At 49.6% G+C, this 27,721-nt stretch overlaps 1 protein-coding gene across 1 annotated transcript in view; it reads left to right on the top strand.

The window, feature by feature from the left end:
• The window catches only part of SMCHD1 (structural maintenance of chromosomes flexible hinge domain containing 1), a 2,274,803-nt gene that overhangs the window by 1,176,705 nt on the left and 1,070,377 nt on the right, over positions 1-27,721 (top strand). Inside the window, exon 29 of the mRNA XM_086965602.1 lies at positions 24,278-24,297. Within this exon, the coding sequence (XP_086821728.1) occupies positions 24,278-24,297 (20 nt within the window). The remainder of the gene's footprint in view (positions 1-24,277; positions 24,298-27,721) is intronic.

Here is a 27,721-nt window from a genome sequence, read left to right as displayed (position 1 = left end):
CCTTCCCCAGGTCTTCTCTGGAGGGTCCCCCTGAACCCAGAAACTCAACCTGATCAGGTTCAAGTTCTTTAGGCTCAGTTTCCCTCAGCTCTTTGAGGTCAGCCTCCTCTGAGACTTGATCCAAAACCTGGGGCAAGGGGGAAGGCAATGCCTTAACCCTACTGCTCTTCTTCTTGGAAGGTGTCTGGTCCATTGTTCTAGGATCCAGCACCTGTTCAGTGGGGCATCTTCTGGCCTGTGACTTAGTCACAGCAAGCACATGTGCTGGCAAGCCTAACATTTCCATGTGAGTCCTCTGCTCCACCTCTGACCATAGGGATGACTCCAAATCATTGCCCAACAAACATTCAACTGGGAGGTCTGAACTAACAACAACCTTCTTTTGGCCACTTACCCCTCCCCAGGAGAAATCAACAATTGCCATACTATGGTGGGTAGTGACATTGCTGGCATTGGTCACTAGGTACTCTGGTCCTAGCATGATCTGTCCAGGGTCCACAAAGTTAGGTGTCACCATTGTGACACTGGCACACGTGTCCCTATAGGCCTGAGCCATCTTGCCATTGATAAAAGGTGTCTGTCTGTATTTGCCCAAAGTATTGGGACTGGCATCAGGGCATATATCCACATCCCCTGGACAGCCTGAGTGAGTGTGCCAACTAAGTTGTCATACCCCTCAGAACCCAAGGTTAACCCAACTAATCCCTTGGGAGGTGCACTACCACTACTGGCTGTACTAGGGGGTGCAGTTGCCTTAGGGGCTGTAGTGGTAGGAGTTTGCCCTCCTTTCTTGGTGCACTCACTAAACCAGTGAGTTTTACTTTGACAGTATTGGCATCACCTTTTAGACTGGCCTTCTTGAGTCTTCTTCTTCTGGGAAGCCTGACCCCCACCCTCTTTGGTTTGTTGGGGGCCTGTCGAAGACTTCTGGTCATTTTGTTCACCTTTGGTATTATTACCCTTCTGGTCTGCTTTCTTCTGACCACCCTGGTTCTGGCCCTGGTTCTGCTTAACCCTTGTTCTGACCCATCTGTCTGCCTTCTTTCCCAATTCTTGGGGAGAGGTCAGATCTGAGTCAACAAGGTGCTGATGCAACAACTTGTTCTGACAATTGTTTAAAATCTGTTCCCTCATGATCAGATTATACAATCCTGTGTAATCAGTAACCTTACTGCCCAGCAACCAGCCCTCCAAAGCCTTAGTAGCACAATCCACAAAATCAGACCAATCCTGAGACTGAGTTTTCTGGGTATCCCTGAACAGCAACCTGTGCTGCTCAGTGGTTAGGCCAAACCCATCTATCAGTGTATTTTTCAGGACTTGGTAATTGTTAGCATCCTCAGCTCTAGTAGTGAGGAGCTTATCTCTACCTTTGCCTTCAAAGGAGAGCCACAAGACAGCTGCCCACTGACTCTGGGGGACGCAATGGACAGTGCAGGCCCTTTCCAAAGCAGTTATCCATTTGTAGATATCATCCCCTTGTTTAAAGGGGGGCACTATCTTACTCAGGTGTCTAGTGTCTAAACTCCTGTCTTTTTCTCTTGGGAGAATGCTGCCACCAGTGGGATCTACCCCACTCAATTTCTGCTCTCTAGCAAAGGCAAGTCTCTCTTTGGCCAGGGCAAGTTCTTCCCTTTCAATCCTCAGATTGACTTCCCTCATCTTGGCCTCATGCTCTCTCCTCTGAGGGGATGTCATCCCTCTGTGAGAAGAGGTCTGAGAGCCATTGGTTCTAATGGATCTGTTAGAGCCTCTGGATAGAGACCTAACTCGTCCATTACCAATGTTAAGCCTGCCTGAGAGTGGTCCTGGGGGTCCCCCAAATCCATTCTCATGCCTGCTTAAGTTGGTCCTGGTTAGTCTACTGACTTCTACCTGACCTTTGTCTGCCTCATCCCCTAACAACTCCTGATCCTCTTCCTCCTCATCACTCTCTGTTCTGATGGCGTTGAGGTCAGGGTCCCCAAGGGTTCCCTCTAAGGGGGGCATGTTCCCATCTGGATGAGAAGGATCTGTGTTAGCAGTTCTCCTGGCATCATAAGTCTCTAAGAGACCAATCAGAAAGGGAATGGTAGGGTTAGAACCCTGTTTTAGCTTCCTGGAGGTACACAATTGTCTCATCTCCTGGAAGCTAAGAGCTGCATATCTGGACATGACCTGTGGAGGATCAACTGACACAAGGGGAGACTCAGAGTTTCCGCCTTTGTCTGACATGCTTTTCTAGTGTGGTGTAAGTGATGCACCTACCTACACTATTTGTTTGCCTACTGATCCCTTGCTAAGAGTTGTAGTCAGGGTGTGCTAGGCCCTGTTGAACTACAACAGCTGGTTCAGTAGAACTCAGAGTATTCTAAGCTAAGTTATATGTGTAGGAGAGTAGGGTCTGCAATCCTATTATCACCCCAGATTTTTGCTTTTTGCTTCACTGGTTTACGACTTCTCTGGCTGTGGGCCTGCTAATCAGACCCACAGCCTTGCTGTTCTCTCACTAAATTGACACGTGTACCTTAGGTGCATTTACCAATTGGTACTGGGCCACCTTATCAGACCCTGTAACTCAGGGCATTAGTGTACCCAGGGCCTACCAGGGGCTGCAGCATGTATTATGCCACCCCTGGCTGGCCATCTAAATCTGACACAACTGGCTGCACGGCAGCTGGGGCAAGGTGGTGTAATCACCCTTTGCTTTAGATATAGTATACCTATATCTAACCCTAAAATGGACACCCGTATTCCTATCAGTCACTCCTGTGGCAGGCCTTGACAATCCTGAAGGCAGAGTGCGTGGAATCGTGTGAGATGGTGCTCTGGCATGAGCTGAGCCCGTTTGCAGCTTGCGGAACCAAGTCCTAATAGCTGTTCCATGATAACGCATACCATATACTCTTAAGTGCATTATAATCCTCGCGGTTATATGCCAACTCTGGTATCGCGTTATCAAAACATGTCGAGTAAGGTGTCATACGAATTGGAATACTAACTCCTCGCCAATTCTGGCGACGGGGTTAGCATTCCACCCTTCTAGAGGGACACAACATGTATGTAACTGTGAACCCCGGTTAAAGTTAACTCAAGCCTCAGCATCACAAAATGGATGCTGCCACCACAGACACAAGTCTGACCTCCTGCTGCTGGGAGTCCTTCCAGCGAGGGAGGCTTGGACAAAGGGTTTCCTGTCAGGGGCGGTGCTAGCACCATCCCAGACAGGGTTTTGTGTATCCTGGGTAGGCAGGGCTTTAGAGGAAGGTGACTGCAAGTGGCACCCCGGTGCTCACTATGCATAGGCCGGCTAGAACCAGTTCCAGGGGCACACCAGCCCCTGAGCTGGGGAAAGTCCGGCATGGGAGAGGGGTGTAACCACCCCCCTTCCTGGTCCCACCCATGGGCAGGACCTAGTCGCGTGCCAGCCCCTTTCCTTAGTATAAAGATAGGAGCGGGCCCCCTTCCAAATTAGATGATCTTTGAATCCTGAAACTACTTTCTGCGAAAGGAACTCTCGACTTCTTCTGAAGATTTCTCCCTTGTGACTAAGGAGTAGTCACCCTGCACCCGCAGGCACCATCAAAGAACACTGCGGTTTGCTGCACGTCCTTCCTCCGGAATCTGACTGACCAGCACGACGAGACGCGGCTTCCCTGGCACCTCTGACCTCTACCTACATAGTCAGCTCAGCTGAGATCCGTGGGTGTGACGAGACCTCGAGGGACCGGCCATCTTCAGAACTGCACGACGCTTATCCAGCACGACCGCCGAGGGATCCTCGAGTGAGTGCTTTGGGGTTCGAGAAGCCCTGATCCTGAGCAGCTCCAGCACCGAAGTCCCGCCCCCCAGCATCCACCAGATCTGCGTGGGGCCCTTCTGCTCTTTGCTGCTCACCGCGTTGTCCGGCTACTTGCCTGCTGGCTTGTGGCCCTCTTGACGACGCTCCACGACGACAACACCGCTGGTCTGGTTGCTCTCGAATGGCCCTTGCTCCCCTCCAAAAGAGGAGCACCCCGGACCCTCCTGGTCCACTCCAGACGCCATTTTAAGTCCACCGCGTGGGCTTGCATTTGCCAAGACTTGTTGCCCCAATCCTGGGTCCAGCGACGTCGACAGCAGAGACCTTCGTGGGACAGCTCGCACCTCCATCCTGGTCGCCGACAACGCCTCCTTGTCCGTGAGACTGCAGAGCCCAGCGTCACCCACTCACCTGGTCGAGGTGACTCCATCCGGTGCCATCCTGGTGCCCATCTGATCACTGGCTAGTGATTCAGGACTTGGTCCCCTCTGCTTACAGGTGTCTTCCATCTTCGATCCAGGCTTGGATCCATCCGAATCTCTTCACTGGTCGCCTGCCAGCAACTTCTTCTTTCAGGCTCCATAGACTGCAACGAGTATTCCCGACGTCTTTCCAGACCTATGCAGCCGCAGCCCCTGGGCTAGGTAACTTCGTCATTTCGGTGCCCAGCATAGCCGCACTATCCAAGGGTCCAGATCCTTTTTCGTTTCACCTCTACCTAGTCGGATTCGTCCGATAACACTAACTTTGTAATTCCTAGCAACCATAGACTTTGTTCCGCATCCCGCGTGAGAGTGCACACTCTGCACCCGATCTCCCTAGGCCTCCTGCTAGTAATCTGAAGGTGAAACGAAAAAGGATCTGTTCCCTTGGATAGTGAGGCTATGCTGGGGCACCGAAATGCCGACGTTACCTAGCCCTGGGGCTGCGGCTGCATAGGTCTGGAAAGACGTCGGGGAATCTTCGTTGCAGTCTAAGGAGCCTGAAAGAAGGAGTTGCTGGCAGGCGACCAGTGAAGAGATTCGGATGGATCCAAGCCTGGATCGAAGATGGAAGACACCTGTAAGCAGAGGGGACCAAGTTCTGAATCACTAGCCAGTGATTAGATGGGCACCAGGATGGAGTCACCTCGACCAGGTGAGTGGGCGACGCTGGACTCTGCAGTCTCACGGACCAGGAGGCGTTGTCGGCGACCAGGATGGAGGTGCGAGCTGTCCCACGATGGTATCCGCTGTCGACGTCGCTGGACCCAAGATTGGGGCAACAAGTCTTGGCAAATGCAAGCCCACGCTGTGGACTCAAAATGGCGTCTGGAGTGGACCAGGAGGGTCCGGGGTGCTCCTCTGTTGGAGGGGAGCAAGGGCCAGTCTGGAGCAACCAGACCAGCGGTGTTGATGTCGTCGTTCGTCGTCGGGAAGGCCACAAGCCAGCAGGCTAGTAGCCAGACAACGCGGTTAGCAGCAAAGAGCAGAAGGGCCCCACGCAGATCTCGTGGAGGCTGGGAGGCTGAACTTCGGTGCTGGAGCTGCTCAGGGTTGGGGCTTCTTGGACCCCAAAGCACTCACTCGAGGATCCCTCGGCGGTCGTGCTGGGCAAGCGTTGTGCAGTCCTGAAGATGGCCGGTCCCTCGAGGTCTCGTCACACCCACGAATCTCAGCTGGGCTGATGATGCAGGTTGAGGTCAGAGGTGCCAGGAAAGCCGGTTCTCGTCGAGCTGGGCAGTCTTGATCCGGAGGAGAGACTTACAGCAGACCGCGATGCTTGGATTCGTGCCTGCGGATGCAGGGTGACTACTCCTTAGCCACAAGGGAGAAATCTTGAGAAGAAGTCGAGAGTTCCTTTCGTAGAAAGTAGTTTCAGGATTCAAAGATGAACTAATTTGGAAGGGGGCCCGCTCCTATCTTTTTACTAGGACAAGGGGCTGGCACGCGACTAGGTCCTGCCCATGGGTGGGACCAGGAAGGGGGGTGGTTACACCCCTCTCCCATGCCGGACTTTCCCCAGGTCAGGGGCTGGTGTGCCCCTGGAACTGGTTCTAGCCGGCCTATGCATAGTGAGCACCGGGGTGCCACTTGCAGTCACCTTCCTCTAAAGCCGTGCCTACCCTGGATACACAAAAGCTTGTCTGGGATGGTGCTAGCACCGCCCCTGACAGGAAACCCTTTGTCCAAGCCTCCCTCGCTGGAAGGACTCCCAGCAGCAGGAGGTCAGACTTGTGTCTGTGGTGGCAGCATCCATTTTGTGATGCTGAGGCTTGAGTTAACTTTAACCGGGGTTCACAGTTACATACATGTCGTGTCCCTCTAGAAGGGTGGAATGCTAACCCCGTCGCCAGAATTGGCGAGGGGTTAGTATTCCAATTCGTATGACACCTTACTCGACATGTTTTGATAAAGCGATACCAGAGTTAGCATATAACCGCGAGGATTATAATGCACTTAAGAGTATATGGTACGCGTTATCATGGAACAGCTATGAGGACTTGGTTCCGCAAGCTGCAAACGGGCTCAGCTCATGCCAGAGCACCATCTCACACGATTCCACGCACTCTGCCTTCAGGATTGTCAAGGCCTGCCATAGGAGTGACTGATAGGAATGCAGGTATCCATTTTAGGGTTAGATATAGGTATACTATATCTAAAGCAAAGGGTGATTACACCACCTTGCCCCAGCTGTCGTGCAGCCAGTTGTGTCAGATTTAGATGGCCAGCCAGGGGTGGCATAATACATGCTGCAGCCCCTGGTAGGCCCTGGGTACACCTATGCCCTGAGTTACAGGGTCTGATAAGGTGGCCCAGTACCAATTGGTAAATGCACCTAAGTTACACATGTCAATTTAGTGAGAGAACAGCAAGGCTGTGGGTCTGATTAGCAGGCCCACAGCCAGAGAAGTCGTAAACCAGTGAAGCAAAAAGCAAAAATCTGGGGTGATCATAGGATTACAGACCCTACTCTCCTACAGTAACAACAACCACTCCTCTTCCACTCATAAACAGTGACTTCCCTCTGCCTCCCCTACAGCATTCCACTCCTGTGGGGGGCAGACTTTCACAGTTCCTACCTGTCTGGAACTCCATCACAACAGACAGGTGGGTAAGACAAATTATCCAACATGGCTACTGCCTAGAACTCACAGCAACCCCCAAACATACCACCCAGGCAGCGTCCAATGTCTGCAGAACACATAACTCTGCTTCAACAGGAAGTTCTAACACTTCTACAAAAAGATGCTATTCAAGTAGTTCCGCTAGAGGAACAAGGAACAGGAGTTTACTCCTTGTATTTCCTAATTCCAAAAAAGGACGGGACATTAAGACCAATTCTCGATCTCAGGCCCTTCAACCACTACATACAATCAGATCATTTTCACGTGATCACTTTACAACAGGCACTCCCATTACTACAACAGAGAGATTTTCTGTCCACATTAGACCTAAAGGGCGCCTACTTTCACATTCCAATACATCCTGCGCACAGGAAGTATTTAAGGTTTGTCATACAAGGACAACACTATCAGTTCAAAGTCCTTCCATTCGGGGTCACAACAGCATCACGAGTGTTTACAAAGTGCTTAGCAGTAGTGGCAGCACATCTCAGAAGACAGCAAATACATGTCTTCCCCTACCTCGACGACTGGCTCATAAAAGAAAAATCGTTCAACCAGTGTGCACAACACACAAAACAAACAATTCAAACACTGCACAACTTAGGGTTTTATGATAAACTACACCAAGTCGCACCTAGAGCCTTCGCACGTTCATCAATATCTAGGAGCTACTATAAACACATCTGTAGATCTAGCGTATCCCAGTCAAGACAGGATTCAAAGTGTTCAGAACTTAGTCTCCCTTTTTCAATGCCAGCACTCTCTACAAGCCAGTGTGTTCATGAAACTAATAGGCATGATAGTGTCTTGCATCTTTATAGTTCCTCATGCAAGACTGCAAATGCGCCCACTACAAGAATGTCTAGCACAACAGTGAAATCAGGCTCAAGGTCAGCTCACAGACCTGGTGTTGGTAGACAGCCGTACATATCGCTCTCTGCAATGGTGGAACACCAAAAACTTGACAAAGGGACGGCCGTTCCTAGATCCAGTTCCACAGATAGTGCTCACGACAGATGCATCCCTCACAGGATGGGGAGCCCATCTCTTGCATTATACCACACAAGTTCAATGGAACAATCAATAGAAACAGTTCCACATCAACTATTTAGAGCTGCTAGCAATTTTCCTAGCTCTCAAAACTTTTCAAGTACAAATCCAAAACAAAGCTGTCCTAGTCCGGACGGACAATATGACAGCCATGTATTATATACAAAAACAGGGTGGGACACACTCTCTGCAACTGTCCCAACTTGCACAGAACATTTGGAGATGGGCCATCCCTCAAAACATACATCTGACAGTAGAACACCTTCCAGGGATTCACAACCAGATAGCAGATCGGTTGAGTCGCCAGTCACAACAGATTCACGAATGGGAGTTGCACCCACAAGTTCTTCAACCATTCTTTCAATTGTGGGGGCATCCACAAATAGACCTACTTGCCACCCACAAGAACTCAAAATGCCCAACCTTCTCCGCCAGGTTTCCACACCCACGGTCGGAGGGGAATGCAATATGGATGAACTGGTCGGGCAGATTTGCGTACGCTTTTCCGCCTTTCCCACTCATTCCACTAGTAGTACGCAAGCTCAGACAACAGTCTCTCAAACTAATACTAGTTGCCCCCAGATGGGCACGTCAGCCGTGGTTCACCACGCTACTAGATCTCTCACTGGTTCGACATCAGAAATTACGGCTCACGCCATCCCTGTTACCACAGAACCATGGAGAAATAAGGCACCCAGAACCAAGCCAACTGAATTTTGCGATCTGGCTCCTGAAGTCCTAGAGTTTGCTTACTTAAACTTACCACCAGACTGTATGAATATAATTAAAGAAGCTAGCAGACCCACTACCAGAGCATGCTATGCTGCTAAGTGGAAACGATTTGCAATATACTGTAACAACAATCACATTGATCCTTTGGATGTTTCCATCCAAAATATAATTTGCTACCTTCTACATTTACAAAGGTCCACTTTGGCTTAATCTTCCATACGCCTGCATCTAGCAGCAATTGCAGCGTATTTAAAAAATAGACCACATCTATTTCTCTTTAGAGTATCTGCAATAAAAGCATTTATGGAAGGATTAAAAAGAATAATCCCACCTAGGTTACCACCTGCTCCAGTATGGAATCTAAATGTGGTCCTTACAAGACTCATGGGACCCCCTTTTGAGTAGTTACATAAGTGTGAACTGCAATTCCTAACATGGAAAACTGCTTTCCTTGTTGCCATCACCTCTCTCAGAAGAGTTAGTGAAATACAAGCATTCACAATAGAAGAACCATTTTTTCCAAATACATCCTAACAAAGTGGTGCTTAGACCCAGTCCTAAATTCCTACCACAAGTGATTACTCCTTTTCACCTAAACCAATCAGTAGAGTTACCAGTGTTTTTTCAAAAAACGGATTCTGTTGCAGAAAGAGCTTTACACACCTTAGATGTTAGAAGAGCTCTACTATATTACACAGACAGGACTAAATCCTTCAGAAAGACAAAACAACTATTTGTATCTTTCTCTCCCCCACACAAAGGCAATCCCATCTCTAAAGGAGGAATTGCTAGATGGATTGTAAAGTGTATTGAAATATGCTATCACAAAGCTAAACGTACACTAACGGTTCCTCCTAGAGCACACTCCACTCGCAAACTAGGAGCCTCTATGGCTTTCTTAGGAAACATACCACTAGAGGACATATGCAAGGCAGCAACATGGTCTACAATACACACCTTCACTAAACACTATTGTGTTGCTGTGCAAGCCAAGCAGCAAGCCACAGTAGGCCAAGCTGTTCTTAAAACACAATTTCAGTATGCTGCAACGGATACAAGTGACCACCACTAGGGGAGACACTGCTGCACAATCGTTGCTAAATGTAAGATCTGCAGCTCATATGCCTCGAACGGAAAATGCTACTTACCAGTATGCATCTGTTGTTGGCATGTAGAGCTGCATAATCTTACATGCCCTCCCGCCTCCCCGGGACTTGTATCCGTTCCAGTACTTAGATGCACACGCATGGACATCCTTTATCTTTACTTCTACTAACTCCATCATTTCCCATCGTGGCGAAAAACAATCTGAGGATGGAGTCGATGACCATGCGCAGTATTGTCCAAGGGAAGAGTCCCCTATCTCGTGATTACAAAGACTTCTTCCAAGAAGACAGCAACCTGCAATCATCTGAGCCCAACACCAGGTGGCGATCTATTGCTAAATGTAGGATTCTGCAGCTCTACATGCCAAGAACAGATGCATACTGGTAAGTAGCATTTTCCTTCTTGCAGGCAGACATCCATCCCTGAAATCAGTCTACGCTGTGCATTAGAAAGGTTTGTGATTTCTGTCATCTTGACACTCTGGGGGTCAAACATTCTGATGAATGGTTTAGTTTGTCATTGGTCCAGCGCCGCCTTGCACTGGGCACACTAGTTGGCCCTATCAGACTTTTTATGTTTGCCTTAATACCCCTCTCTTTTTAAATCACCTGTTGTGATGTAGTTTTTGAAGAACCTGATGCACATGTTCAGTGCAAAGTCATTAGTTGTGTTTCATTGGAACATACATTTAGTACTTATGTTCATTAGATGTGTGCCATGAGAGACTATGCAGGTGCTCACTATGGTTTCTTACATATTCTCAAGCATCTAATATCCACTATCACATGTTTGCTGATGACACATATTTGTACCTGAAAATCTCCTCTCCTGATGATATCTGGTCACTCAACACAACTCTACCCAAAACTGGCTTACCTCCAACCATCTCAAGCTAAACTCCCTCAAAACAGAATTCATCCTAATCTCCCCACCCAAGCAAGCTCCAATTATTCAAGAATATATGAAACAACTAACTGCTTTAAACTGCATACCACACATCATAGATGCCTTGGGATCACTGGGAATAATACTAGAAAAGAACTTGAACATGTAGGAGAACATCAGCTCTGCCCCCATTTCAGCAAACTTCCAAATGAGCATTTTGAGGAAAATAAACCCCCCCTCCTCATGCCTTCAAGTCTGCTGTTCAAGCTTTAATAATCTTTAAGTTAGAGTATGGTAGTGCAATCCTTTGTGGTCTACCTAGCTTGAAGCTGGAGCCGCTGCTAAGAGTCTCTCCTAACTTTGCTGCAAGGCTCATCACAGGATCAGAACAAAAGAGCCACATCTCTCCTGATTTGAAGTTGTTAAACTGGCATCCATATACCGGATTCAGTTAAAAATTGCCTGCATGACCCACAAAGCCCTGCACTTCATCCCCCTTATTTCCCTTGGAAAAACTGGAATTATCTGGCGGTTGCAGATCCTCCAGGAGTTCCAGTACCCTATTGCTGAAACCTCAAATATTTCATAGAAAGAAAACTTGTAACCGTGCCTTCTCCAGTATTGCCCAGAGAAACTGGAACTCCCAGTCTCTGTAAACCAGACAGCATCTCTCAACCGCATCCTTCAAACAAGCATTTGCAATGCAATAGGTCTCGCATTATTAAACTTTGAGCTATTTATCATTGCTGATAATAATGCAACACCAATAGCTCAAACTTTAATAATGTGAGACCTATTGCATTGCAAATGCTGATGGAAAACCCACCTCCTCTATCAGATCAGGCCAAGTCCAGTTAGAAATGGGTTTTTATCATGTATCCATTGCATGTCTGAATTCAAGAATTTTCTTACAAAGTTATTTTTCACCTAGACAGCAGTTTTTTCGTTTGAGTTAGAGGATCACATAAATATATGATGAGGTTCTGTGATATGTGTCTTAGGTTATTCCATACCCTTCATGGTTACACTTCTGAAGGGAAGGATACTTGTTATAAAGCACACCACTGGAATTATGCGGGCGGAGAGCACCAAATTATGTGGCAGGGCTGACTAACTTATGCATCAAGAAAAGACAAATTATGCAGCATAATGTAGCAAATTTTTTGGTTGCACTACTTCCCTATTTTATACTTTTTACACATGGCAATATTTTGTTAAAATCTGCAGATTATGCAGAAGATGATCAATTATGTGGAAAATGTAACAAATCAAATATTGTATGGAAAAAAGCTGAGGCTGCAGAATCGCATCATTCCAGTAGCCCTGGCTATACACGGTTGGGTACATTTGAGGGTTTTGGAATACTGTACAAGGAACAAAGTCTGAGAAGCACAGTACAACACAGAAAAGTTTTTGAGAGCAAGCTTCTCAGCAATAGTACATATATAAGACACATGTAGCCAAGCCATCAGAAAAAGCATTCACACACAGTACACAGTCAACACTCCAAGCTTTGGACAGGAGAAAACAGTCTGCTGCAAGGAGCGGGGTCACATCTAGAGACTTCCAGAAGCAATCTAAGCACAGCGCTATCATTCTGCCTTAGTAAAGGGAAGTCACTAATTTAAACATGTTAGCTTGCCTAAAGACTTAACCTATGGGTAGATTTCTTGGAAGCAGAGTGATCTGAATCCACCTCTACCCACTGAAGCTTGACTCCACACTACCATTTTATGACAATTAGTCAAGATGCCACCGAACGCCCCATTGTTGGTTGGTGGCTTATCATATTGGTCGACCAGCACCTGCCCAAGCAAAGAGCCAAATAATAATTAAGCTTAGTCTCCAAGCATTATTATACACATTAGAGCAATTTACGTACATTGGAACGATGGAAGACTGAGATGCCTTCCTGGGATTCATACTCGTCCTTGTTGTTTCCTGGCGCACAAAGTCAGTTTGTGAAATTATTACTTGTTTGGAGACAGTAGAAGGACATGCCATCAAAAGCATTCAGGATGCCTGTGAGAAACCCAAACTTGTATACAATTAAGGAAGGAGGTGGTCAGGGGAGTGGCAAGGCACATTACAATTGGAGGACAGAGGTATGGAAGACTCAAGCATAAAGCGGAAGAACATGCAGTTTCTACAAGCCTGTGAATAGGCCAGGAGGCTAAAGGTTGGTAGGGCACCACTTGGTATTAAGCTGCATAGTTCTATGGAGCACAAAGAGGTGCACATAGACGAAATAAAGAAACAAGCTTGATGGAAGAGTGTGTGACGGAAGTAATTTAAAATATAGTCCAAGACATACGTTTGAATTCTTAGAAGGCCAACCTATTTTATTCTTTAAAGTCGAAGTATTTAGTATCAAACTTGGAGACAAGTAAAGCTTGTTATTTACAAAAGTGTGCTAGAAGGTGCTGTTTTATCCACATGTACACTATAGGAACGAACCCGAATGAGACAGGAAGTTATGCATTCGGGCTGGTACCACAGGAGTGAGGAGCAATTTACACCGTGGCACCAGCACCCGGTACCTCCGATCACACAGGAAGGCAGAAGGATGGGGCTGTGGTGACAACTGACACTGGAATAGTTTTATCTTCTCATTAACCTTCTTCAGAAATTTAAGTCTATTTACTTTTTCGTTCTATTTCTTCAAGAAAGCCAAAACCCTCATTAAAATCTCAGAAATTTGAAGTTTCTTTACTCACAAGCCTAGGGCAACATTTTAAGAATCCAAACATTTGCAGCAGCGCAGCTGTTTTACAAACAATGACAAATGCTGACCGGATCAGGTGGCGGATGTTTATATACGCTCAATAATATAAATATTAAAACAGCAATGACCCCAGAAGGACAGCAAATACCAGAGGACTGCACTGGTTTATTGTAGGAGATAAACGGGGATTCCTGCACAGTTAAATAATTCCAGAGTCATGGACAGAAGGCATGAGACAGATTAAAGGTATATTAAGTGGGGCACAGATGGGTTACTGCGCCTAATTTTCTGGGAATGTAAACTGCGTTATTCGATACGGTCTATTGGGCTGTCTGCAACAAATGCAACAATCGAATTACCAGAAGTCACACATTTAAAATCACCTCGTTTTTGGAAGCCATTTCTCTCTATATATTACAATAATAGGTACTGCCCAGTGTCTCACTGCAAAAACCTGTTTGATTGCCCAAAGTAATACATTGTAAAAACGTTCTCCATCATCCAGGCAAGTAACATGCTTCACGAGCTCCCGTTCTGTATATTTACATGTTAATAGCCACCGTTTCACGCAGGTTTAGCCCAAAGAGGCCATTTTGAGTCAAATAAAAAATCCTAGTTTATGCATAATTTACACGCATTGCAACAATACACGTACCTGGCAGGCGCTACAAAGCCAGTCAACGAAATCATGTCTGCTTCCCCTAAACCCAGCAAATGCAGGCGGGCCTCTTTTCAGAGAACTCATGCTAGAGCACAGTGCAGGGCAGTAAACTACAACAGCAGCCATGCGTCGGACACACAGGAAGCCTGGCACAGTGTGCTTCCATGATGGGTGGGCCTACGTATCAGGACAGGTCTAGAGCCCAAGCACCTGCACCTATGCATGTAATGGACTGCTGAGTACCTTTTATCATATGTGCACCACAGCAAAGTACATACATGGAATTACAGTATTTACATTATGTCAAGGAACCAAACCGGGTGTGCGCCTAGAGGGGAACCCCAGTGCTCTCATAATAGATCGTTGTGAATCTCCCATCATATCTCCGAGCAGGTAAGTCATATAATAAAAGGTGAGGCGTCTACCACACTATTTCTTCTCTGGATGCCGACAGAATATCCAAGTTACACAATATACAGACAAAGATAACAAACAAAAACAAACATAGACAAAGCCCATAGGTTTCAGCTTTGCAAACTCTATTGGTTTTGTCAATGTTTATTTAGACATCTTACACAGCAACACAAGCTGCTGAGCTGCATGTCAAAGTTAAAACAAAAAGCGCTACGATGCAATAAACACTGTGTGTGTCACAGAGCTTTTTTTTTTTAATTAACGTTAAGACATGCGATACAGCAGCTCACACTGCTGTGTAACACGTCTAAAAACATTGATAAAACCACTGGATTTCGCATAGGCAAAATCGATTGGCAAAACCAATGTTTGTTTAATTAAGCAAAGACTTTGAAACTGAAACTACAAGTGAATCAACCTTTCCCCAACAGGTGGGGCTCGGCCGGATCAGGAAGTCGGGAGTGCTTTAATTTGGTGAGGTTTGTATAAGTAATGCAGATTTTAGGGCACAGGGTAAACAACAAATTCCATATACTCGCATGATTTGAAGGCGGTTGTCCGTGCAAGCCTGCCCGGTGTTTAGGCCAGGTATCGCTACTCAGACAGTGCAGTGCTTGGACCACCCAGCAGCAACACCATCTATCAGCATCCTTACCTTAATATTACAGAATACTTCAGAACCAGGGATTACGTAACTCATTGTATATATCGAAAGCACTGTGGGTTGGTGAGAGAGTGGTGGGAAACGGCCTGCAGATGCACTCGTATGGAGTGCTCGTCACAAAATGAAACTGTACAACAAGTTTTAGTACAGTTGCATGTCCGGCCCCATTTCCCGTCACAGCTCGACCCTATTGTGGCTCGACATTGGGGTAACTGCGAATTGGGAGATACACGAACGGTGTGTCCGGGAATAAAGGAGTCTGGTGACTTGCAGGGACAAACGGAAGCTACTTTCAACAAACAAAGTAACCAGCGGGACCTGCGCCCCCAAGTCACTCTCAGAAACGTCACACCTCGGTGGAAGTCTAACGGTTGGCTGTTTAGGAGTGGCAGGCAAAAGGCAGCGGGAGAATACCAGGTGAGTTTGCGGAGGTCAATGCCAGGACGGTGTATGAAGGAACTGTTAGTAAGTGGCCCAGGGAAACCGGAAGGTTGATTTCAGGGCAGTGCCCGATGGCGACACAAGACTAGAACTCACTCGTATGTACAACCTTAGGAGGGGCAGTAGGGTTACTCCTGTAGGAGAGAAGGGTCTGCTTCCTATTATCACCCCCACTTTTTGCTTTGCTTTACTGGTTTTCGACTTAGATATGGCTGTGGGCCTGCTAATTAGACCCACAGCACAGATGCACTCTCTCTAAATTTACCCCATGTACTCCTGGTACATCCACAATTGGGAATTGGGTCACCTTGTCAGCCCCTGTAGAAGTGTACCCTAGAAACTCAGGGCATAGGTGTAACCAAGGCCTGCCAGGTGCTGCAGCATGTATTATGCCACCCCTTGCTGGCCACTCAAATAGACACAACTGGCTGATCACTCAGCTGGGGCAAGGTCGTGTAATCACCCCTTGCTTAGGTATAGTATTCCTATACCTACTTATATATAGACACATAGTAACCTGTGAGTCAATCCTATGGCAGGCCTTAATAATCCTGAAGGCAGAGTGCTTGGTTATGTGTGAGATGGTACTCTAGCAAGAGCTGAGTCTGTCTGCAGCTTTCGGAGCCATGTCCTTATAGCTGTTCTATGATATCGCCTTACCATGTACTCTTAAGTATCCTCGCGGTCAAATGCTAACTTTGGTTTGGCTTTATCCAAACATGTCGTGTAAGGTGTCATACGCTTTGGAATACTATCCCCTCGCCAATTCTGGCGACGGGGGTAGCATTCCACCCTTTTAGAGGGAGAAGACATGTTGTTGCTGACTATCCTGGTTAAAGTTATACAGAGCCCCAGCGTCACAAAATGGACGGTGCTGCCACCGACACAAGTCTGACCTCCTGCTGCTGGGAGTCCTTCTAGTCACGGAGGTTTGGACAATAGGTTTCCTGCCTGGAGAGGTGCGAGCACCACCCCAGACAGGACTTTGTGTATTGGGACAGGGAGGGCTGAATAGAATGAGACACTGCCTGGGGCACACTAGGTGCTCCTTGCATACCCCAGTTCAAACCTGTTGCTGGGGCACTCCAGCCCCAGCTCTGGCGCGAAACTGGAAAAAGGAAAGGGGTGTAACCACCCCCTTCGTGGTCCCATCCATAGGAGAGACCTAGAAAGTAATCCAGCCCCTTTTAGTGGTATAAAGGTAGGAGCTGAGTCCTGAGACTTTAGATTAATACTGAATCGAAACTTGACAAGAAACTCTGGACCTTCGACGTTCTGCTGAAGCTGAAGACTGAAGAATCTTCCTTGTGGCCAAGGAGTGACCACCCTGGGCAACCAGGCACCATCCAGTAAGTCAACAGCTTGCTTTGTCGACGTTCCCACCGGAACCCGAGCACAGAGCCTGACAAGACCCAGACTTCCAGACCTCTCTGACCCTCTCTTCACGACTGCAGCATAGCTGAGATCCGTGGAGGCGACGAGACACGTGGGACCGGACATCTTGAAAAGCCTGCAACTTGCTACCTGTGCAGCTCCTGAGGCACCCTCGAAGCTGTGCACTGGGGATTGAGAAGCCCCGATCCCGAGCTCCATCTGCGACGAAGATCAGCCCCCCACACTCCATGAGTTCTGCGTGATGTCCTTCTGCTTGTATTCTGCTCGACGCGTTGTCCGGTTGCTTGGCCCGTTGGCTAGTAGTCTCTGTGACGACAATCCTTTTGAACCGACTTGCTGGTCTGGTTGCTCCAGACTATCCCTTCCCTCCCTGCAAAGGTGAGGCACCTCAGACCTTGCTGGTCTGCACCAGAAGCCTTCATTGAATCCTGCGTGGGTTGCCTTTGCCAAGGCTTGTTAACTCCAATCCGGCAGTCAAACCCTCCATCTGCGAGAACCTTCGTGGGACAGCTTGCCTCCAGCACCTGGTCGTCCTCGTCGCCTCCTGGTCCGCGTGGCTGAAGAGACAAGCTTCAAGACAGCACCTGATTGCTCCTCGACGTCGTCTGGTTCCTTACCGGTTCCACCCGGTCGCTGGCTAGTGACCCAGACTCTGTCCCCTCTGCTTTCAGGTCCTCTTCACCCTTGGATCCACCCGGACATCTTCCTCCTGGTCGCCTGCAGTATCTTTAATCAGGTCTCCATAGGATCCAACGACGAAACCAGACACATATTCACACCTATGCACCCGCCGTCCGTGGGTGAGGTAACGCGAGTACTTCGGTGCTCCCAGGGGTATTGACTATCCAAGTGTCTAGGTTTTTAGTTGTTTCCTCCTAGCTAAACTGAAAGTGTCCTAAATCCTTCTAAACCTAACTTCTAAGTTCCCATTGACTTTGCATTGACTCTTGCGTGTGTGTAAAGACACTGCACGCTCCGCCTGTGGGCCTCCTACTTCTAAACTAAGGTTCAGATAGTGTAGCCCCAGCGATTCCCTAGGCCTGTCCTCTTCTCGTGACGTGGTACTTATACCACTTTCTTAATATATGGTTTGCTTCGCCCCTAGGGCCTAACTGTAAATTGTGCAACGTAACGTATTCTGAATAAGTATCTTGTTATGTGCTTTGGCCTCTGATCTCATAAAGAGTTCAAAGGAGTGTGTTTGAAATAAATACATATATATTTTATATATATCCTGTGTGGTGTCCTTTCATTTGATATTCAAGGGGTTGCATATGGAAAAACAGCTGGCTTTACACGCCCTCTAGAGTCTTTTAGCCTAAGACTGTTCTGTCCACGCTACCACTAGGATAGCTGGTCTATAAGGGTGACTTACAACCATCACTATAAGGGTTGTTTGGACTGGTGCAAGGTGTTCACTAGAATATTGAACATCATATACCAGGCCAACTTCTCACAGCTCCCTCGCCATTAAACACACCTTTTTGCACTTTTAGGATTGGAAAGGTGTCCTATCTCAAGGCTGCAACGATAATACCCTGCAGTCACCATCACCAGCGTTTTCTGGATCAGCTGCCCGTCTGCCATTGCCGCTGGTGTTGATAGCTGTTGCTTTAAAACCCGCCCCCATGCTGGCTCTACAAGAGAAATCTGAAAGAGAGACGTTAGTGATCGATTCCTTACCTTAGAATATCCCCAGGCGTCAGACTGGATCCGGAAATGTTTTGCGTTGCAGTACCCATAAGCGTCGGTAGGCGTCGTCCGTGGCTCCGCGTCAGTCGTGGGCGCCGTGATGACGTCGTCAGAGTACTTAGACGCCGCCTCCACGCGCTGACGTCAGTTCTTCTTTTTTCAGCGCCAGCAAGCGCCGTTCCGGAAAAAGTGGTACCCTTAGTCAATTTTTTACTAAACTTTTTTGATCATTTTTGACCTACTTCGAAGTCTGTATGACTCTGACGGTGCCAGTAGGGATGCCTGGATTCAAACCCTGCGCCGACTGCGTCCGACTGATGTCGGTTACCGACCCCCATCGCCGGTGTCTTCATTTCCCAGGCCTCGACCACGACGACAAGGCCTGCTCCGACTGTCGAGCCCAGACGTCTAAGGCTAGGCGGGAGCGGTCCCACAAGCGGCTTGAGCTCCGGCAGTCGGACCCGCGCTGCTTGAGGTCCCGGTCCGCGAGGAGGACGAGGGACCGGTCGCGGGGTCGGAGTAACCATGGCACCGGGAGTCGTCCGCGGTCTTCGGGCTCCTCAGGTAAGCACAAGAAGTTGAAGAGACGTCATCGCTCTTCTGACTCTCCCCGACGCTCGCGCGATACGGCCGGGGGATCGGCGACACCACCCATGCGGCTCCACCGGAGCCTCAGGTGTCGTGGCCTGCTCCATACCCACCGGTCCCTGGGCAGAACGCGATGCCGGGGGAGATTGATGACTTCCTCATGGCCATGAGGTCGCTCGTTCCTCCGTCGGGTTCCGCGACGCCTTTGGGCCAAGCGGTCCCGACTGGGTCCCCACGCGGGCGGGGTGCTTCAGCCCCACTGGATCCGGCTCCGGATCCGGGTCGCCGCCAGTCGACCTCACGACTTCGCCGGCGCTGGCCCCAATGGTGTGGCCCCCGGCGCCTTCCCAGGATGACGCCGTCCCTGTTCCTCCTTGATTCGCGTCTGGTCTCGGAGCGGTGCCGCTCTCGACGCCGATGGAAGATTTCTATTTCTATGACCCGGCCCCATCCGTTGAGCCTGAGTACCAGGCGATGGGTGACGAAGGGGACTGGGAGGGGTCTGAGGACCCTCTGGCACGTGAGTGTCAGTATTCTGCGGACTGGACAGGAGAGTTTGGGGATGCCAGTGGTCTGGACACTTCGCTCGACACTGTTTTTGTCTCCCCTCCTAGCATGGCTACGGAGGAGGGGGCTGCCTCTAGCGTGGTGCTGATGAGGGCGGCCAAGGCCTTGGGCCTTGATCTTCCTGTCGCGGCCGTGAGGGCTAACATCCTTACTGAGGTCCTTAAACTGCAGGCAAGCTCGGCCGAGCCTCTGCTGCCGTTTAATGAGGCCCTATCAGACGTTCTTCTGGGCACTTGGTCCAAGCCCACCACCGGTCAGCCTGTGGATAGGAACGTGGCTAGGCTCCGGGCGACCCTTGCTTTCTGCCTACCCACCCGACTCTAGAGAGCCTGGTCATCCAGGCCTCTAATTCCCAGACCGCATTCCCGTCGGCTCTCCCCGACCGGGAATCCAAGAAGTACGAGCAATACGGAAAGAAAGTATTCTCCTCCCTGAATTTAGGATTGCGGTCAGGCAATACCGCATGCCTCTTGGGCCGCTACACCGACTCATATGGTCGCTGACGTGCTGCCAGAATGCCCGGTGGAGGTCCGGGCTAAACTCGGCCAAGCCCTTGTGGAGGGTCGAGATGCGGCGCGTTATTCCATCCGGTGTGGATTGGACACTACTGACTCACTAGGCAGAGCGATGGCAACGACAGTGGCGATTTGTCGCCACGCCTGATTGAGGTCTGCCTACTTCTCGGCTGATGTCCAAAACACACTTATGGACATGCCGTTCGATGGCCGTCGCCTCTTTGGTGACAAGGCAGACCATACGATTGAGCGCTTTAAGGACTCAAGGGCTATGGCCAAGTCCTTGGACCTCTCGGCCCCGCGCCAACAAACGGCTGCCCTTCGCCCCTTTCGTGGCCAAGGAAGGGGCGCCCCCACACATCCTGCCAGCCATGGGCCGCAGACTACCGTCCAGCACGGTGGCGGACGTGGAAACCGCCGTGGCGGCGGTCGGGGACAACAGCGAGGCCAGTCCACACCTACCCCTGCAGCATCCGCCTCAAAACCCTCCTAGTCCGTGCTTTCAGGCCCATGTGACGCCAGTGGGGGTCAGGGTTCGCTGTCACATTGGACAGGTGGGTGCTGCAAATCGTCCAAAGGGGCTACTCCCTCCCCTTCGAGGCGTCCCCTACAGCCATGCCACCGCGTGTCGGGGATCACTTGAAACTTTTTCAAGAGGAAGTTACGGCCCTCCTGGCCAAGGGGGCCATCAAGCGCGTTCCTGGGCCAGAAGTAGGGTGTGGTTGCTACTCCCACTACTTTCTGGTACCCAAGAAGGGCAAAGGGGGCCTACGCCCTATCTTGGACCTACGGAACGTCAACGGCTTCCTCCGGAAGGAGAAGTTGAAGATGCTGACAGTGGCTCAGGTCTTAGCTGCCCTAGACCCTGGAGACTGGATGGTAGCGTTGGACTTGCAGGACGCTTATTTTCACATCCCCGCCCTGCCGGCCCACCGGCGGTCCCTGTGGTTCGCGGTAGGCCACAAGCACTTTCAGTTTACTGTGCTCCCCTTCGGCCTTACCAGCGCCCCACGGGTGTTCACGAAAGTGATGGCGGTGGTCGCAGCTCATCTGCGCAGGTTAGGGGTTTCAGTCTTCCCCTACTTCGACGACAAGTGGTTGAAGGCGGGCTCGCCCCAGACAGTCGTCAGCCACCTCCAGTCTACGGCCTCCAGACTACTCCTGCACCTTCTGGGGTTCTCCATCCATGTGCCGAAGTCACACCTGTGTCCCTCTCAGAAGCTCCTCTTCATCGGATTGGTTCTAGACTCGGCGCAGTTTTGTGTATATCCTCCTGAACAGCGGGTTCGGGATATTCAGGCTCAGATTCCAATCTTCCAGCCTTTATCCCGAGTCTCGGTCAGGTTGACGCTGCGGCTTCTGGGGCTGATGGCCTCCTGCTCCTTCTGGTGCATCACATCCGGTGGCGGATGCGGGCTCTGCAGTGGGACCTGAAGTTTCAGTGGGCCCAGCATCAGGGCAACTTGTCCGATCATTTCTTGATCTCGGAGGGAACTCAAGACAGTTGCAGTGGTGGCTCACTGACCGCGATTGGGTCAGAGGCAGATCCCTCTCCCTACCCCAACCGGAGCACGTAGTTGTGAGGACGCGTCCCTGCAGGGCTGGGGGGCCACATGGGAGAGGCGGAGATCAGAGGCCTCTGGTCTCCGTCGGAGTCCCAGCTCCACATCAACCTTCTGGAGCTGCGGGCGATCCGACTTGCACTGAATTCATTCCTCCCCTCTGTCCAGGGGAGTGTAGTGCAGGTGTTCACGGACAACACCACCGCCATGTGGTACTGCAACAAACAGGGCAGGGTGGGGTCGTGGACACTATGCCAGGAGGCTCTGCGCCTCTGGCAGTGGCTGGAACATCAGGGCGTGACCCTGGTGGTTCAACACCTGGCAGGTTCCCTGAACGCCAGGGCGGATGAACTCAGCCGTCGGTGCATGATGGATCACGAATGGAGTCTGAACTCGGACGTGGCGCAAGGCCTCTTTCACTAGTGGGGAGAGCCTTGGTTAGATCTTTTCGCCACAGAAGAGAACGCGCAATGTCATGAGTTCTGCGTGTTGGAATTTTCAAGGCGGCACTCGCTGGAAGACGCTTTCCGTCACGAGTGGAGTTGCGGTCTATTGTACTCCTTTCCGCCTATACCACTTCTGCCCAAAGTGCTGAAGAAGATCAGGCGCTTCCGGGTCCAGGTTATCCTGTGGCTCCGGACTGGGCACGAAGATATTGGTATCCAGAGCTACTCGGCATGTCTGTCGATCCCCCGATTCGTCTGCCTCTTCAGGAGGACCTTCTGTCGCAGCAGCATGGGACGGTCCTCCACCAGAACCTGTCCAGTCTCCACCTCCTTGCTTGGAGATTGAGCGGCGACAGTTGAGGCCATTTGACTTGCCTCCTGAAGTTTGTAATGTGATTCTGGCAGCCAGGCGCCCCTCCACAAAGTCGGTATACGCCTGCAGGTGAAACAGATTTGTGGCATGGTGCACAGCGAAGGCTGTGAATCCACTCTCTGCCCCCCTTTCTGAGGTTCTCCTCTTCCTTCTTTCTCTTGCCCAGCAGGGCTCTGCTCTGGGCACTATCAAGGGCTATCTTACTGCCCTTTCCGCCTTTTTAAGGCTACCTGATCAGCCTTCTTTGTTCAAATCCCCGATTGTTACCAGATTCTTAAAGGGCATCACTCATATGTTCCCTCCTGTTCCTTTCGTGAAGCCCCAGTGGGACTTGAACCTGGTTCTAACCTACCTGATGTGCGCTCCTTTCGAGCCGCTTCATAACTGTCCTCTCTGTCTTCTTACACTTAAGACTGCTTTCCTGGTTGCCATCTCCTCTACCAGTAGAGTGAGTGAGCTCCAGGCTCTTTTCTCTAAACCTCCTTTCCTTTCTGTTCATCCGGACAAGGTTGTGTTGCGGACAAGACCCTCTTTCCTGCCCAAGGTAGTCACAGCCTTCCACATCGGGCAGTCCATCACCTTGCCCACCTTCTTTCCGCCTCCGAATCCCTCGACAGAGGAAGAGAGGCTCCACCATCTGGATCCAAAACGTGCACTCTCATACTATCTGGATCGCACACGCCAGTTCCGGGTGGATGACTAACTGTTTGTTGTTTACGTGGGCGCTAAGAAGGGACGGGTGGTGCACAAGCAGACCATCTCTCCGTGGATCGTGTTGTGTATCAAGGCGTGCTACTCTTTAGCTAAAAAGGAACCTCCTGTTGGGTTATGGGCCCATTCCACTCGGGCCACGGCGACTACTACTGCCCTGTGCCGGGGAGTCCCCTTGCAGGACATTTGTCCGGCAGCTACGTGGGCCTCGCTGCACACGTTCGCAAGACACTACTGCCTGGACAGCCAAGTCCGGAGGGATGGCTTCTTTGGCCGTTCCGTCCTCCAGGACTTTCTGGTGTGATTATTGGTTCGCAGACCCACCACCGGGGTTGGTATTGCTGGGGTATCTATTCAAAGGTAAGGAATCTATCACTAACGTGTCTCTTTCAGATGCACAAGTTACTACTTGTGTAACGATATATCTGTAAGAGACATTAGTAAGTGATAGATTCCTTACCGACCCAACCATCCTCCCCGTTCTGCGAACCGATGTCCAGGATTAAGGTCATCCCCTTTCAGGGCCCTAATTTCATGGCACTAGTGTTGGTTTTTATCATGACTCTGCATTTCTGGCGCGGAAAAGCTGTGTATAAGAACGGACGTCAGCGCGCTGAGGCGGCGTCTAAGTACTCCGACGACATCATCAGGGCGTGGACGACGGACGCGGAGCCGTGGACGACGCCTACCGACGCGCATGGGTACTGCTACGCAAAAAATTTCCGGATCCAGTCTGACGCCTGGGGATATTCTAAGGTAAGGAATCTATCATTAACTAATGTCTCTTACAGATATATCGTTACACAAGTAGTAACTTGTGCATCGCATTGTATTTGGGTGCAAGGAGGCTCACAGGACGCAGACGTGCCCGTTTAGCCTTACGTCTCTGGACTGCTAGTTAGACCACAACAACGTTTCAGCGTAAAATCTAACATGCTTCCAGACTCCAGAAATATAAAGAACCTGGTAGATAGTGGTGCGCGCGCCACTGCGAGCGTATGTTTTCAATTATTGCGCCCCAGTCTACCACGATAATTGAAAACATATGGGCTTTGTGTGCACGTAACAGACACCAATAGGCCATGGGCAAAGCAATGCGTCCGCCTTTGGCCTATTGCGTGCTCTGTTTAAAAAATACACGCACACAAAGCCCAATAAAGGAACCCAAAAGGAAGTGCACACTCACGAGCTTGTGTCATTCCAGGGTCCGTTTTCAGACCCCAAAAAAAAGGGCTCGCCCTGCGTAAGCATTGCTGCACAGTGCAACACAGGGCGTGAGCCCTAAAATTAAATGAAATTACTATTGATGAATACCTTTTTGAACTAGAGATTTATAAACTTCGCTCAGGTTTCGCTTTAATGCATCCTCTTCACACTTGTCTTCTTACTTCATTCTATGCCCCTACCTCCACAGATGGGTGTTGCGACTTCCTGCATCATTCCTGATTATAATGCTGTATTCCCCAACCATGTTTGTATTATCTATGTTCATATATATAGACTTTCTGCTCTGATATGTCCTCCACCAGCTTATCGTTACGGCTTCCTGTATCCCTAATGAACATGTGTTATATTGTTATATTTACTAGCCGCCTGTGTATTATTGTTTAGAAGAAGTGGTATGAAGTTATGATTACATTTACAGTCCCCGGTGATTTTGGCTTTGTGGTCTATTATCATGCCGTAAAATTACTTGATTCCTTTAAAGGTTCATAAAGCATGGCTGCCTGTTATTAGTTTGTGTGTGTGTACGTGCTTCCCCATCTGGACACCAACTCATAAACTAGTGTCCTGGTCCTTTTCTATGGAACCACCTACTGTCCACCTCTTGAAATCCCTAATCAACCCGCCTCCAGTTGTTCAAGATTCCTGGAGTACCAATCCCTTCTTGAATTGTAAAGACCAGTAGGATCACTGATAACTACCCTGTTGTTTCTTTTTGTTAAACTTGCTTTTGGAATGTAGGGAAATTTGTGGGGCGAGCCCAGCTGTTAGAAAGGGAGGAAAAGACATGCAGTCGTGCTATTGACACAGCATTGTGTTATCTCATAACCTACTCAAGCATAAAGTATTGGCAGCCTTGTTACTTCACAACACTACAAACTGATTATGAGCCGACCTGATACGGCAGCAAAGTGTAGTGTAGAGAGATTGGTGTTAACATAAATTTGTGGAGTATGTGATATACCCATAAATGATAATTGCCCAAGTTAGGACACAACAGCTGAGAAGTGTGAGAAGTTGGCCTGGTATATAGTGTTCACTATTCCAGTGATCACCTTGCACCAGTCCAAACAACCCTTATGGTGATGGTTGTAAAGTCAACCTTATAGACCAGCTATCCTAGAGGTAGCGTGGACATAACTGTCTTAGGCTAAAAGACTCTTGAGGGAGTGTAAAGCCAGCTGTTTTACCATATTTAACCCCTGGAATATCAAATGAAAGGACACCACACAGGATATATATGTATTTATTTATTAACACACTCCTCTGAACTCTTTATGAGATCAGAGGCCAAAGCACATAACAAGTTACTTAGTTAGAATATGTTAACTTGCACAATTTACTGTTAGGCCCTCGGGGCGAAGCAAACCATATATTAAGAAAGTGGTATAAGTACCACGTAACGTGAAAAGGGAAGGCCTAGGGCCTAGGGAATCGCTGGGGCTACACTATCTGAACAACAGTTTATAAGTAGGAGGCCCACAGGCGGCGTGTGCAGTGTCTTTACACACACGCGGTAGTCAATACAAAGTCAATGGGAACTTAGAAGTTAGATTTAGAAGGATTTAGGACACTTCTGGTCTAGCTAGGAGAGAACAACTGAGAACCTAGACACTTGGATAGTCAATACCCTTGGGAGCACCGAAGTACTCGCGTTACCTCACCCACGGACGGCGGGTGCATAGGTTTGAAAATGTCGGGTTTCGTCGTTGAATCCTATGGAGCCTCGAGGAAAGATGCTGAAGGCGACCAGGAGGAAGATGTCCGGGTGGATCCAAGGGTGGATCGAGGATGAAGAGGCCTTGAAAGCAGAGGGGACCTAGTCTGGGTCACTAGCCAGTGACCGGGTGGAACCAGGAAGGAACCAGACGAAGTCGAGGAGCAATCAGGTGCAGTCTTGAAGCTTGTCTTTGCAGCCACGCGGACCAGGAGGCGTCGAGGACGACCAGGGGCTGGAGAGGAGATGTCCCACGAAGGTTCTCGCAGATGGAGGGGTCGACTGCCGAATCGGAGTCAACAGGCCTTGGCAAAGGCAACCCACGCAGGATATAACATAGGCTTCTGGTGCAGACCAGCAAGGTCTGAGGGGCTTCACCTTTGCAGGAAGCAAGGGCCAGTCTGGAGCAACCAGACCAGCGAGGTGAATAAAAAGGATTGTCGTCACAAAGGCTACTAGCCAAAGGGCCAACAACCGGACAACACGTCGAGCAGAACACAAGCAGAAGGGCCCCACGCAGAACTTGTGGAGTGTGGAGGGCTGGTCTTCGGTGCAGGTGGAGCTCTGGATCGGGGCTTCTCAATCCCCAGTGCACAGCTTTGAGGCCTCGGGAGCTGCACAGTTAGCAAGTTGCAGGTTTTCCAAGATGTCCGGTCCCACGTGGCACGTCGCCTCCACAGATCTCAGCTATGCTGCAGACGTGAAGAGAGGGTCAGAGAGGTCTGGAAGTCTGGGTCTTGTCAGGCTCTGTGCTCGTGTTCCTGCGGGAACGTCGACAAAGCAAGCCATTGATTTGCTGGATGGTGCCTGGTTGCCCAGGTTGGTCACTCCTTGGCCACAAGGGAGATTCTGCAGTCTTCAGCTTCAGCAGAATGTCGAAAGTCCAGAGTTTCGTTTCGGGTTTCAGTCAGGATATAATCTGAAGTCTCAGGACTCAGCTCCTACCTTTATACAACTAAAAGGGGCTGGATTACTGACTAGGTCCCTCCTGTGGGTGGGACCAGGAAGGGGGGTGGTTACACCCCCTTTCCTTTTTCCAGTTTCGCGCCAGAGCTGGGGCTGGAGTGCCCAGCAACCGGTTTGAATTGGGGTATGCATGGAGCACCTAGTGTGCCACAGGCAGTGTCTCATTCTATTAGGCCCTCCCTGTCCCAATACACAAAGTCCTGTCTGGGTTGGTGCTCGCACCTCCCCAGTCTGGAAACCTATTGTCCAAACCTCCGTGACTGGAAGGACTCCCAGCAGCAGGAGGTCAGACTTGTGTTGGTGGCAGCAGCGTCCATTTTGTGACGCTGGGGCTCTGGTTAACTTTAACCGGGATAATCAGCAACAACATGTCTTCTCCCTCTAGAAGGGGTGAATGCT

The sequence above is a fragment of the Lissotriton vulgaris genome, chromosome 4_1 (assembly GCF_964263255.1).
Source record: "Lissotriton vulgaris chromosome 4_1, aLisVul1.2, whole genome shotgun sequence".
Lineage (NCBI taxonomy): Eukaryota > Metazoa > Chordata > Amphibia > Caudata > Salamandridae > Lissotriton > Lissotriton vulgaris.
This window is presented reverse-complemented; position numbering and strand designations above follow the sequence as displayed.